Source organism: Vanacampus margaritifer, chromosome 20 (genome assembly GCF_051991255.1).
Source record: "Vanacampus margaritifer isolate UIUO_Vmar chromosome 20, RoL_Vmar_1.0, whole genome shotgun sequence".
In the NCBI taxonomy this organism is placed as follows: domain Eukaryota; kingdom Metazoa; phylum Chordata; class Actinopteri; order Syngnathiformes; family Syngnathidae; genus Vanacampus; species Vanacampus margaritifer.
In genome coordinates, this window is record NC_135451.1 from 6,127,531 (window position 1) to 6,141,202 (window position 13,672).

Sequence of the window (13,672 nt, forward strand, 5' to 3'; positions counted from 1 at the left end):
AGTTTGTGATTTTTTTGTAAATACATTTTCTTAAACCTTTATGTGTACCTTATGTGTCTGTGTTTTGGGATCCGCACACCACATGACAGTGGGATTTTTTTTTGCCATGTATTATACGACCATTAACATTCACAATGGCCCCAGAATTCTGCATATAGGGTCGCAGCGCGCTGAATAATAATAAAAAAAAATGTAGAGAAGTCAATAATAAATTATATAAAACGTTTTTGATTATTTTATAATAAATTATATGAAACGTTTTTGATTACTTTATAACAATCTTGACACTATTGCGCTATTGATTCCCAAACATAGGAGTTGACAATTCTTCACAAGGGACCATTCAGGTTTTTATAGCAGTCGACTCTTTGTCGCCATCAAAGTGGTCATTATTTGAAAATAATTTCACACTTCAGTGACATTGTCATTGTGGACCACAAATAATAAGCCAACTAAGAACTGAAATGTTACTTTAAAACGGAGATATTAGAAACAGCAGAAAAATAACAAAAACAAATAAAATGATCATGAGTGTTTTGTATCCAGCTATGTCAATTTCTTTATTTTTGCTTAACTTTTGTGTTTTATGTTATTTGCCTGATTTTGAGGTTACTGTATTTACAATCTTAAATTATTTGTTACAAACTGAACAGGGTTTAAGTGGGAATTTAAGTGGTACATTTTTGACTAGGAATAAAGGGTGGGACTAGATAAGTCATTTTACTTCTTCCTACACCCTTTTTGAACATAATCTTGTTTTTTTTTAATTGAATACTGGTAGAACAATGTCATAGCAAAAAAAAATGTTTATGTACCATTGTTGACATATATAGGTATGCATGTATTTATTTTCCGATAAAAAGCATTGATAAAATATTAAAAATACAAATTTACATTAAAGAAAGATATGACTTATCTTTAAGTTTAAACAGGGTACCTTTTTGATGTTCAATGCAAACACTTTTATTTACCACAGTAATGTTACAAGTCATACAAAGATCGATTCCATTCCTATCCTCACATTTACTACACATACAGAATACTGTACACATAAACACTTCTCAATTATTAGCCAGTGAAATATATTTGCTGAGTAGTCCTCTCATTTTGTTGTTTGATGTTGTTTTTATCGGTTATCTTCTACAATGATGGTCCGCTTTGGGTAGGTGTCTATGTCCACGAATATGTAGCGGAATTCATATTGTCCAGTTTCAGGATTCTGTAAAATACGTGTTTTTTAATTGACAAAATTGATTACAAAACTTGAATACAATCTGTGCTACAAAGTAAATAACCTAAATAGTAGGGTGTATTAAGATGGGTTAGCTACTGTACGGTAAATAACAGTATGCTGTACAGGTAAATCTAAAAAAAACAAACACATTTAATACACAGTGAAATATTTCATGATTTTAAATAAAATCTAATTTTGATGATAGTCAATAGAAATAATATGGAAATTATTATTTGGCCTCCTGAAAAGTATTTTACAAATGTATTTAAGTTTAAGTTCAAGAGATCTTTATTATCCCCGAGAAGCAATTTGTGCTGCAGTCAGCAAGTCAAAGACAGGAAAACAAACCACAAATGCAATCATAATAAATACGGGCAATGCATGATTCACTTTTTGAACTACTGAAATAAATGAACTTTTGCATGATGGTTAAATGTATTGTTTTTATTGTTGAACACCAAATGAGTAATACAAACCTCTTTTGACTCAGAGTGCACTGTGCCTTTAAGCCCTGGTTCGGATCCCTCAATGTAAAACTTCAGTCTCATGTGCTTCAGTCCATTCTTTAGATACTCCCTATGACTAGGGAGTAAACATTATCTGGCATTACTGAACATTACAAAAACAAAATAACAATATTGACCGTTTGACATTTCATGACGTTTTATCAGAAAACCATCAACTATTCCATCCCTAATCGACAACTGACAGCAACTAGATTCTATTTGGTTAGTGAATACAATAAATCATGCTTTCATATTCCCAACCTGATTTGCTGTCTTCTTCCCCGACGAGTCGTCTCACCATAACACTTAATCGGTTCTCCGAATGCTCCAATTACCTACATTTAAAAAACAGAAAAAGTGATTATGTTGTATCAAACCTCTAAATAGGAAATCACGCAAACTTTCACATATAAATTCTAGGGCTGTCAGTTTAACACGTTAATTAAATTAACTAATTATGCTGCAAATTGGTGTTAACAAAAAATAACGCAATTGATCGTGAGTGGCAAGTCAATGCGCAAGCATTTTAAATTTGGCCCATTGAGAGGCTGTAGTAGCATACCACTACGAGCAGTGACAACAGCAGACATGGGCCCGAGTGCAGCACTGCGAGGCAAACTTATTTGGATCTAGATTTCCCAGAACCGTCATTTTGACGGTTGTATTCATTTCAATGTACATCTTTCAGGTTGCCGCGGGGTTGTGCCGCGGGGTTGTGCCGCGGGGTTGTGCCACTGGGCTTCCGTAGTTGGCGCCGCTGGGCAACTGCCATTCAGCATGGAGGCTTTGGGCACAAGCTAGATCACCATGGCGAATAAAAAACTATACTACAGAGGAGACTTTACAGCTATATTCTGAGACGAAGCTGACAGGGAGTCTGACGAATCACGATGAGTGGTTGCTGGAGCGCACAGGGGTCTCAGACAGCAAATCCGAATGAGACCAGCCCACCCTGGTTAAAAGGAGCCATATCCGCTCCAGTGGAAGTTGGGACGCAGTTCAAGGTATAGTAAAAGCTTATAGTTAAATTTTTTTAAATAAAATAAAAAGGCTGTGCTAGATGTGGTGGAACCAGTTCAGGGTGTACCCCGCCTACTGCCCGAAGCCAGCTGGGATAGGCTCCAGCACCCCCGCGACCCTAGTGAGGAAAAGCGGCCAAGAAAATGGATGGATGGATGGATAGATGTGGTGGAGTCATGACGTTTTGGTCAGTACAAGCCTGATAAGCAAAATCAATAAAGATGCACCACCTGCCTGAGAAAAAGCATGAGACTGGCTTTATTAGCTACTCAAAACAGCGAGTAATAACCATATTAGGCTCAAAATGACAGCTTTGGGAGCTCTAATTAGACGGCAAGTTTACTTATGATAATAATAAAGACGGGACTATTAACAAGAACACAGTGATTTGTACTTTTTGTAAAAAAAAAAAATAATAATTCGTATCACGGAAGTAGCTTCAACCTGATTTATCATTTAAGACTAAACAAGCTTGTTTGTCTGAGGAACTCGCTCAAGGACACATAGCATCAGTTGTCTGTTATCAGATCTTGTAACCTTGCTTGGGGTAGGTTTTTGATTTGAGGAGTTGATACTGTAGCCCCAGTTTCTGTTTTGGGTTTGAGTTGTTATGACCCAGATTTTGTAGCTTTAGATTTTTGTTAAAATCTTCTTCTAACCTCTAACTTTTTCTGATTACCAGTTTGTTAGTTTAGCTCAAAAACCACCACAGCTATTATCAGTTCCTCAGCTATTATCTGTTCCTCTCATGCCCTCCATACACCGAACCTCATCTTGTGGAAGTTAAGATTTAATTTTGTTCAAATTATTTTGGAAACAAAACAAAAATTAATCAAATCGCTCTATATTAAAACAAAAAAAAATTGAAGTTTAGATTATCTTTTAAAATAAAGCCTGGCCTAAGTGGTTTGTTGATGTGGCTAAACTTTTTCTTTTGAATTTCATTTATAAAGCACACTTCAATAAAATGCGGATTTCAAATCTTCTCTTCTTGGTGTATTCAATTGATTAGTCATGCACTACAATTTTCTAATGTCCTATAATTTAAATTCCTTATTTGGGGACCTTTATTAGATATGAGATTAAAATAGATTAAGTGGATTATTAAAATTAATTAATTAAAAATCATGTAATTTGATTTTTTTTAAAGCACTAATAAATACCAAACATGGCAACCGTCTTTCTAAAATGGCAAAGTGGTTGGTACCTCTGGGTCTAATTTGACTTTGTTGAAAGCTTTCCCATATACTTTATTTGGACTGGAGGAAGAAAAGAGTTCCTGGAAGACTACATACAAAAGTCCTCCTGAAACACACGTAAAAAAGGCTTCATAAAATATGACTGAACAACAACAAGAGTTGCTAAGTATTGACAGAATCGATTATTTGATGGTTAATTTGTTACCTGTCACTCCAAGCCCGATGAGTACAATAATCAAGTACGTGAAATCTCGGCCAGCTTCTTTCACTGTAAAACATTTTAAACAAATGCGCCTTTGAAAGGATAATTTAGAGTTCTAACAAAGTCTAGACTTCACTCAAGCGTGTTAAAAAAAGAAAGAAAAAAGAAGTGTGGTTTACCTTTGCGTGTAGCTGATGGCTTTGGGCTCTCGCCCTGATATTTGTAGACTGATTTGTGCCCACCGTCTCGCTCATCGTTTTTATTTCTTGCTCTAAAATCAAGCGTAATCCCCCTGCGTGATTGAAGGAAACTGTACAGAGCGTGACAATTACACGCAGGAGGTTCGAGTCTCCCGTGGAAGGTCAGTCGCGAAACGGCTGACTCTGCTCTGTGTACGTGGATGAACAAATTGCCCCCTGTCAACCTGCACGTCTGCATCGATGTTGTCTTTAAATTCCGATACAGGACTTTTAATATCTGCATATACGCCATTATTAGAATTCAGTATCTTAATATAAGCGAAATACAAAAACGCTATTTTGTCAAACAATCGTATTAACAAACTAACCTACTATTTAGGCCAAATGTGTGCCACGGAAAGTGTGTCAAACCAACCTTGTCTCATACATTAGACGTCACACCGCACGCTAGGAATCATGGGTGACTGAGTCTTGACGAGAAACTGGTGCCTTAGACTTCCGCAGCTGTTAAAAATACGCTGTAAATTCTTCTCGAATTATATATATATATATATAATATATATATATATATATATATATATATATATATATATATATATATATATATATATATTTAAATGAATGAAAACCCAATCTCCCTCTTTCTCTGAATTGAAGACTCATCACAATAAATCAGTAAACATTTGTTTATTGAAATATTCTGTCCAGCATTTTCTTTATATTATCAAATCAATATGCAAATGTCTCTTAAATAAAAACACGATGTACTGATAAAGAATGACAAACTAAGAAATTATAATGCTCAGACATAGGCCTGTGCCAAGTTAAAAAAAAAAAAGGTCATTAATGAAATTCATCGCTTCATATACATACATCAACCTCAAGACATTAAGACATGAAACAGCACCCAACATGAAACGTTTAACTGAAGCATGGAAATGATTTTTTAAAAACCTGATTATTATTTTTTTCTTAATTAACAACTTTACATTAAAGGTATTCTCTGGTTTCAGTCATTGATCTGTTCCATGGCTGGTTCATCCTTGCCAGATGTGGTCCACAGGTACAGGATCAATACACCTGTGCGGTCTGAGGCAAAGAAAACATTTGATGCGTACATCACAGACTCACGCCTCGTCATCACATCGCTCTAGATTACTCAGGCATATTAGTTCACTGAAGCCACAAGGGAGAGAGACCTCCAAATGCTGTCAAACTTGGCAAGATGCAGAAGAATGATGCATCAGTCTGATGTATCTGTAGAGAAATGAAAACACCATTACTTTGACTCTCTTCTTTTCTGGGCCTTGCGTTGTTTAGTTTTTTTTCTTTATCATTTTATTTATTTTTAATCTGCTGCCAGGCCTGTTTGTGATAAATTTGTCCAGACTTACTTATTTGAACCGAGATGTCTGCTTCCATCTGTTTACTGGCAGACGAACCAGTGTTTGACTTTGTGTGTTAGAGCGTCAAAGAAAGAAAGTGAAACAGAGTGGAAAAGAGAGTAAGTGTGTGCATACAATAAAAAAAAGTCAAAAGGCAGTAAAAAAGAAAATAGCGCACAAAGAGCACTAGATATTTAGTTACTCTAGTAATTTTGCCCTGAGAAGGGATCCCCCCCAATTATATTATAAAATAACCAGTTTGACAATAATAATAATAATAATAATAATAATAATAATAAAAGCAAATAGTTCCATAACTGGGGCACAACTCCTATGCTTGTGTAGGTTAACATCGATCCATTTTCCTGACCCTGGATGAGCTGGAAGTGATTTAGGTTCACGAGGTGGGGTGCACCCTGGAGCAGTCGCCAGCCAATTTCAGGAGTGAAGGCCACTTATTAATGAGCTACATTGAGTATGTAATTATGGACTTTAATTTGGACAAATGAAGCTTCTTGAAGCACCGGTGATATTTTTTGACTTCGTGAGATGGCATTCTTTGTTTAAAGATACAGTAAAGATTTAATCAATTTCCATTGCACTAGCATTTATCTTTAAACCAAGAGCGCCCTCTAGAGGAGGAAATATCGCAAGTGCTTCATCAACCTTCATTTCCCCATCACTAGTAAAAATTCATAAGCAAAATCTTATGTGCATGTAAACTTGCTTTGCGTGTGTTCAATTCATTATGTACGTTGCAGGTTTTAACTCCAAATACAATTTTACAATAGACGATCCCGCCCCTTGGCTGTTTTAACTTCATGATCCCAACAACACACAGGTTAAACTTTTCATTAAAGCCAATGTGACTTTCCGGTGGATAAAATAAATAAATAAATAAAATGAATAAATTGATTTGGTGCATATTCCACAAAGCAAACAAGAATTTTAAAAGCAATAATAATGTATGCGAGACATGGACGGCATGCGTGACAGATTTACTAAGGAGACAAGTTGAACAAAACAACATAAAGAAGGTGCTTTATTGTTATTTAATATTAATACTGTCACAAAGCATCAATAAAACCAGCCCTGAAGGATTGTTTGAATAAGGTTAAAAAACATTCTTATTTTGCTCAGGTAGAAAAGTCTAGCTTGATACAAAGAGCTTCCTATGGCCATCGGTAGACAAACAAACTGGAGTCAAAGGAAGAAATAAATGAATTAGTTTGCTGGTTTTATCTAATTATTTTCAGCTATTGGCATGCGATGTATTTCATTTCGGACAGTCTGATGCAGGGGTGGCCAAGTTCACTCCTCGAGAGCCACTATCCAAACTGTTTTCCATGTTTCTCTTCACTAACACACCTGATTCATGATCAGAATCGTTATCAGGCTACTGCAAAGCTTGCTGATGAGCTGATCATTAGATTCAGCTGCGCTGAAGAAGGGAGACATGAAAAACTGGCTGGATAGGGGCTCTCGAGGACTGAACTTGGCCACCCCTGGTCTAATGTATTAGTATAAGTGGGGCTTGGGGATGGTCTGATAGTTTCACGTTCTAGTTCTATTTCGCTGGATATTAAAGAAGCATGCAAAATTGCAGCCTTGCATTGATGTATTACTGTCCAAATAACTGCACTACTTTGATGTGTGTTAGTAAAATTCCAATTTTTATTAAGAAAACTGTAAATCTATAAATCTACTCATGTGGATAATGCATGCTTAATTTTGGATCATCAAGTTGTTTAAAGAAATATCATATACCTAAAATCAAATACCTAAATTTAGCCTGAAGTCTTTTCTATGGCGACAGTAGCAAAATGAACATCAAACTTCCTTTAAAGAATTACAACATGAAGTATATTCATCTAGTCCTTTGTGCTCATCTTTGCACACGATCACACCATTTGGATATCTTTGCATCAAAGTGTCCGTTCGGCCTCAGCATGGTGCTGGTGTAAATGTCCGTTCCGCTTTGTCGCATGTCAGGGATGCCGCTCGCGCACTCATCCCGGATTGCACTACTCTCAAGAAGTCTACATGATGGAGACAACGTGACACAATGTAGAACATACACACACAGATACACGTAGACACACGCTCTCTTACATATATTTGAAACACAACATTGTTTTCATGCTAAAAGAAAGCAGGCTCACATGAAGGACTGCTGCATAGAAAGCAGCATTGATTAAAAGCACACACATCAATAGGCACACATGCACATTCCGATAGAAAACAATATACAAGAAAAATTTTGGTCCCCGTATTTACTTATACTTTAACCAGTAATAAACATACGTACCTCTATAACAGGGCCAAACAAAACTAATCTGTATTATTTTGGAAAGGTAAAATACGGTACTTCATAGAACTTTTTCATTGGCTCTCTTTAGATTGTGCTGGTTTACTTTATGAAATGTCAAGTGAGTATAAAACATTAAATATTACACGCGTAAAATACGTTACACTTGATGGCACAACTAAAAACATGCAAAGCTACGCAATAATTGTCTGCATGTGTATATAAAGTTAAGACCAACAATATTCTGGCTGGAAATGACACAAAAAAGTTGAAAACGACTGTTCTAAGTTGAGTTAGATAGTAATAATACTACTACTACTACTACTACTACTACTACTACTACTAATAATAATAATAATAATGGCATTTGCATAGTGTTTTTACAATATGAAAATTATTCAAATTCTGAAAATTTTTCAGAAAATACATTATTTTGTTTTGAGAGCAACCAAGAGTGGTGAACATCAAAGTGTGGTGTGCAAAATAACCACACCATATTGTGGCTTAAAATGAACTATTGCACTTAAGTGCAATGTCAATGTTCAAACTATGCATAATGTTACAGTGACTTACAATAATATTAAATATACGCATTGTGTGTATTTTAGAAGGGTGAGAACCACACATCCAGAGCATTCTAAGGAACTATATTTTGAGAACATTAGATGTTTTTGTATACATGTATTGATAAAATTGTCTATATATATATATATATATATATATATATATATATATATATATATTATATATATATAAACCTATTGATATCCTATACTTTTGCACGGGATATCACCGCCCTCATGGGAACGCCCCCTCCGGGACGCTGGACGGCTAAAGAACCACTTGCCTGTATTATAACCATTGAATCTCATACAGCGTAATGTCCATCTAATCAATGTTTTCATAAAATGGTCATATCTTGATGTGCGGTCGGTTGTACAGATAGACAAGGGAGTAAACCAAATATTGCTTTTTTTTTATCGCATACCTACTTATAAAGACAAAAGACGTCGATGGATAGCAGCAATGAACAGAAAGGACTGGCAGCCCACAATTCACGGATTTGTAGCGATCATTTTTCGCGAGGTTAGTAGATAAATAGTCATACATTTTACTAGTAAACGTACACTCTCATAAAAGAGGTGTCGAATTACGTGTTTCAAATCACATTAAGGAACTAAATAGTTAGCGTCCACTTCAACTGCACGAACACACAGCTTTGTTTTAAAATGCACCTTCTTCAAAACTATTAAGTGCATTTGACTGTTTAATAATGGGGGATTTCGTCTTAGTGTTTGGAGTTTTTCCACTCTGGAGCCGGCCGGAATCATATTTATGAAATGACTGCATAGCTTGCCCCTATGATTTTTTTCCCATGCTGGTCAACATAACACTGTCACAGCGTTTCAATACAGAACGGAATGTGTTAAAATAAGTCAGTTAGCGTGATCAACAAGTTTTACTTTTGCATTACGAGGTATATTCTCTCCCGGTGTGAGCGTAGCATCTCGTCCCAGAGACTCAGCCAGCGACAAGCATTTAAATCACTCCGGTGTAAGGAGGAGAGCTGGTTAGACACCGGCATTACTACATAATGATATAGGTCGTGCGCTGTGAATTTCGGAAAAGTCGGCGATTTGATTAACTTGGTAAAAACTGCATGCAACAGAAGGTAAGGGGCTGTTTTCAAACTAACGATCTCCAACTTAAGTAAATATCGCGCTCTGTAAGTCCCGACTAAATGTGCAACTTCGACTGACAGGCGAACTTCGGTTGAAGTAATAGATTCCATAACTCTATGAGCAATAATAACTTTTAATTTGTAAAATAGCAGTCGCTAAGTCACTAAGTCGCTCCGGGTCACGTCCACTTCCATTCAACAATCATTTCCTTCCGTCGTCCGTCATAGGGCAATCACATGATCACGTGATGTCGGTGCAAATGGTCAATACAGTGATGGTGGTAATGTAAAAAATAATGGTTAAAATGTATTTTTCCAATTTCTGGTGTCATTTCAAGCAAAAATATACCCATTCTCAGAGATGGCTACATTAGGCTTAACTAATATACCGTCAACGACAAGGAAGGACATAATTTCACTGGAACATGATTTGTCTTAAATCTTCACATCTTGTCACTTTTTACAATATGCTGCTTATTTTTGCTGTTGGGGGAGATGAAAAGATTAACACATATTGACCGGTAACAAATAGAACTCGAGCTTGAAAATTAAAAAAGTCCATGCAATCAAACATCCACTGAGTTTGCAGTTTGTCCACCACAAAAGAAAAAAAACATGCAGTAAAGTTGAGCATCCTACGTTCAAACAAACACACTAAAATGGCAATATGGCTGCAAGCACCATCTTAGTAAAAATAAACTGTAAAAAAAAAAAAAAAGGAAAAAAAACATTTATCAAAGCAAATGACAACACAACAAAATACACAATAATAAAAACGGTCAGATTAAAGGGGTCTTACCTTGAGATTGTCTCTTAGACCCTAGTTGTGTTGTACTCTGATTCATGTTTGCTCAAAGAGCCAATGAGGCAGAACCTGAAATGTCATCATGCCTCCGTACTTTAATATCCCTTTGAATAGACACGTCACAATGCAACATGTGCTGCTGTGTAAAAAAAAAAATCCACATGCAATGTTGTCTAGTAATAATATGAAGTGTCAGGAGCAGTGAGGAAAAGTGCAAGCAGGAACAAAGATATTTGTGTTTTTCTTTCGGAAATGTCAAACACTATCGGAATCTTTATTGTTAGAAAAATAACCTAAATTTGATTTTGACACAAGGCACTGATTCTATTAACTCATTCACTCCCAGCCATTTTCACTACGCTCCCGGCTGTTTTATTGGATTTTGACTGATTTTGCAAGGCCCACAGAATATTGTGTTCTATTGCTATAAAAACAAGGAACCTACCAAAAGAAAAAAATGGGTCTCTTCTTTTATCAGGAAAAAAATCAGGTATATTTTTATCTGTTTCAGTTTTGCAGCAATTAGCATTAGAATATAGCTAAGTTTCATCATTATTCACAAATCTGTTTAAAACAGTGGGGGAAAGAGCTTTTTGCAACGTGGCTCTGGTTGGTCTCTTATACTCTGCTGCTACCTGCTGGCCGTTTTTGCAATAACTACCATTGCTTCAAGCATTCTCTTCAGTTCAGAGGCTGCATCAAAGCCTTCTGTATGCTCTAGCATAAAAACACACACACATAAAAATGTATAAATACGTCTTTGGGAGCATGGTTAAAATAGAACATATTTAGATGTTTTTGGGAGCAAATGAGTTAAACATATTTGGGTTCTTATACTCAAAAGTACCTGCGAATATATTCGAATGCATGTATTTGAACGTATTTGCAATGTTTGAACTTATTTTACTCCACATTGGCAGTTCCATGCTTACGTATAGTGTGTTTTAGGGTCATCCTGAAATTTTACCCTAAAGTTTAATATCCTTATTGTGTATGACAAGCATGCAAGAGCAAGAAAACGGTTTTAAATATCGTATAGAGGGGTTTAAAAAAAGAAAGAAAAAGAAAATACTGTTTGAGGCGTAGAGGAAGAACAAAGATGAACAAAAGAGGATTATCCAAAATAAAATGAGAATATTCCACAGTTAAATTAGGGCTGGTGCACTTCCCTCATCAAAAATCTATGGATACTGACCGCTGTACTGCCTTTTCGTGGCGTGAAAGCCGGTGGCTGGTGGTTGGAACTTCATCCAGGTCGTCGTCCAGGTCGCATCCATTGTCCGCTCCCTCTTGCGAGTAGCTGTGCTTCATGACCAAGATGCTCCTGCGGTTGGCCGCGCTAGGCAGCAGGGGCCGCACGGACATGGGAGGCTGCGGGAGGTCAGCAAGGAGGCCGGCCGCCGCCGCCGCGTCTCGCGCACTCAGGTTGCCGCGGCTCCCTCGCCCGCTGAGGGACAGCTGGGATATGTGGGCCGAGCCCGGGTTGGAGGACGAGCCACAGTGGTGGTCGTGGATGCAGCGTGAGGAGGCACGGCGGAGGGCGTGGTAATTCTCAAAATCTTCCGCAAGGTCCACTAGGTCCGCTGATGCGGCGGCGGTGGCGGCGCTGCGTAAAGTGCACAGCTCGTAGTGAGGCGGCTCGAAGACCTCTTGGAACATGGTGGGGTCAAAGTCCTCACGCCGAAGGATATACTTTTTGCGAGGCTGCTTGATTTGGACGATGACGGAGATGATGAGGAGGAGAAGGACGATGCAGCAGGTGACGCCAATGATGGTCCCGTTTGTGTTGTTCAGGTTGTCCAGGATGTTGGCTTTCGTCTTCTCTGTGCACGAGCAGAGATATTGTTTGTAAGTGTGATTCCCACTTCCGTGTAGCCTTACGACACGCCACACAATTTATTAGTTAGTTTATGCTACAGTCAGAAAACAAATGTACCAACATTTGATCAGCAACACCCTTAACTTTTCATTGGTAAGTTTACATAACAATCATAACCAGGGGTGAAAGTGGGCCGGAACGGTCCGGAACTGTGTTCCGGTAAAAAAAATTGTTCCAGTCTGAAAATATGATGGCAATGCAAAACCCCATGTTAAAGCTACTGAATGTAGAATATTCCATTTCGAATCGCTACTGCCACCTGCTGATTAAAAATGAAACTGCATACACCTTTCTTCACATACACACCACGCACATTACGTCACATCCGCAGACAGGGCGCGGGAAATTCTAACCCGAATCCAGTCTGAAAACTATTGGCCAGAGTACCCATTGTGAACACCTAAGGTGTTAATCTACTAATTAGAAGGCATTTCAGTCATAAATGGTCAAATAAAAAGCTTATTGTTAAGTAATTTTTGGGGGAAAACGTTTCATATTGCAGCTTTAAACAACCTGCCAGGCTGCCACCCAAGAAGAAAAAAAATCTACTAACGTCAGATTTACATACACAAGAACTCACTAAAAGCGGGGGGAGCGTGAGGCGGCGCGATTGCATATCACGCGGACGGGCGGGTGCGTGGGGCGGCGCGAAGGACGCGTTTGGAGACACGGTACGGTGCGGTGAAAATTCGCATATTCGCCAATGTTGAAAAATTTGAACTTTCTTTGGATTTCGCCTCGCGGCCTCATCGGCTGAAATAGTTTTTTTGTACCCACTCACACAAACAGGCACACATACAAACATGGCCTCCCAGGCGGGGAAGCAAACCCACGCCAACTTGCATCGTAGGCAAGTGACGGTACCACTCCGCCACCTAGAGCCCAGGCTGAAATTTATGCCTCATTGGCTTTGGGGATGGACTCCGTCACACACAGCATCCTGTCTTATCACCTGTGTGCAACAACACGGGCAGCCACTTAATACCCCCCGCAAAAAATGTATCCTATCCTGCGGGTACAACGCATGTTTTTCAATAAATACATAAAAACACACGTAGGCTTTGTTTTGAAACAAGAAAAAAGTTTTTATCTCGGAGAAGCTAAAGAAAAGCAAGCTGCATTCAATGACCACACACACAGTAGGAAATCTCAGATATCATAGAAAAAGCTCAGATGACTGAATGTTACTGTTTTTCTGTTTTGTTTCAGATGTTTGAAGTTTAAATATCTGTTTAATCTCCACATTTCTGTGA

General features: G+C 37.8%; 2 protein-coding genes across 8 annotated transcripts in view; both read right to left on the reverse strand.

Annotated features, from left to right (window-relative positions):
- Positions 1-788: 788 nt before the first annotated feature.
- On the reverse strand, positions 789-4,806 carry timm21 (translocase of inner mitochondrial membrane 21). Its single transcript, XM_077553995.1, has 6 exons — positions 4,341-4,806; positions 4,165-4,227; positions 3,968-4,065; positions 2,002-2,075; positions 1,711-1,816; positions 789-1,219 (listed from the first exon to the last, which is right to left on the reverse strand). The coding sequence occupies exons 1-6, from the start codon at positions 4,651-4,653 to the stop codon at positions 1,127-1,129; spliced, it is 747 nt and encodes a 248-aa protein (XP_077410121.1). The 5' UTR covers positions 4,654-4,806; the 3' UTR covers positions 789-1,126.
- A 227-nt stretch (positions 4,807-5,033) lies between these two features.
- neto1l (neuropilin (NRP) and tolloid (TLL)-like 1, like) overlaps positions 5,034-13,672 on the reverse strand; it is a 58,710-nt gene continuing 50,071 nt past the window's right edge. The window contains exons 10-13 of one of the 7 annotated variants that reach the window (XR_013289751.1): positions 11,736-12,363; positions 10,535-10,609; positions 5,756-5,813; positions 5,034-5,618 (exon numbers count right to left, since the gene is read on the reverse strand). Coding sequence is in view for 5 of the 7 variants with exons in the window: in XM_077554738.1 (XP_077410864.1) it covers positions 10,549-10,609; positions 11,736-12,363 (689 nt within the window). In the remaining 2 variants the exon portion in view is untranslated. Of the gene's footprint in view, positions 10,610-11,735; positions 12,364-13,672 lie in introns of all 7 variants that reach the window. The other 6 variants (XR_013289750.1, XM_077554738.1, XM_077554737.1 and 3 more) reach the window with 6 other exon arrangements.

What these genes read in the sequence shown, in the direction of transcription:
- timm21 (XM_077553995.1), bottom strand. Translation starts at nt 4,653, where the DNA reads ATGGCGTATATGCAGATATTAAAAGTCCTGTATCGGAATTTAAAGACA. An exon ending in CATCGGGCTTGGAGTGACAG is followed by an intron (nt 4,066 to 4,164) that starts GTAACAAATTAA and finishes CGTGTGTTTCAG; the next exon opens with GAGGACTTTTGTATGTAGTC. An exon ending in TGCACTCTGAGTCAAAAGAG is followed by an intron (nt 1,220 to 1,710) that starts GTTTGTATTACT and finishes CGTATTTTACAG; the next exon opens with AATCCTGAAACTGGACAATA.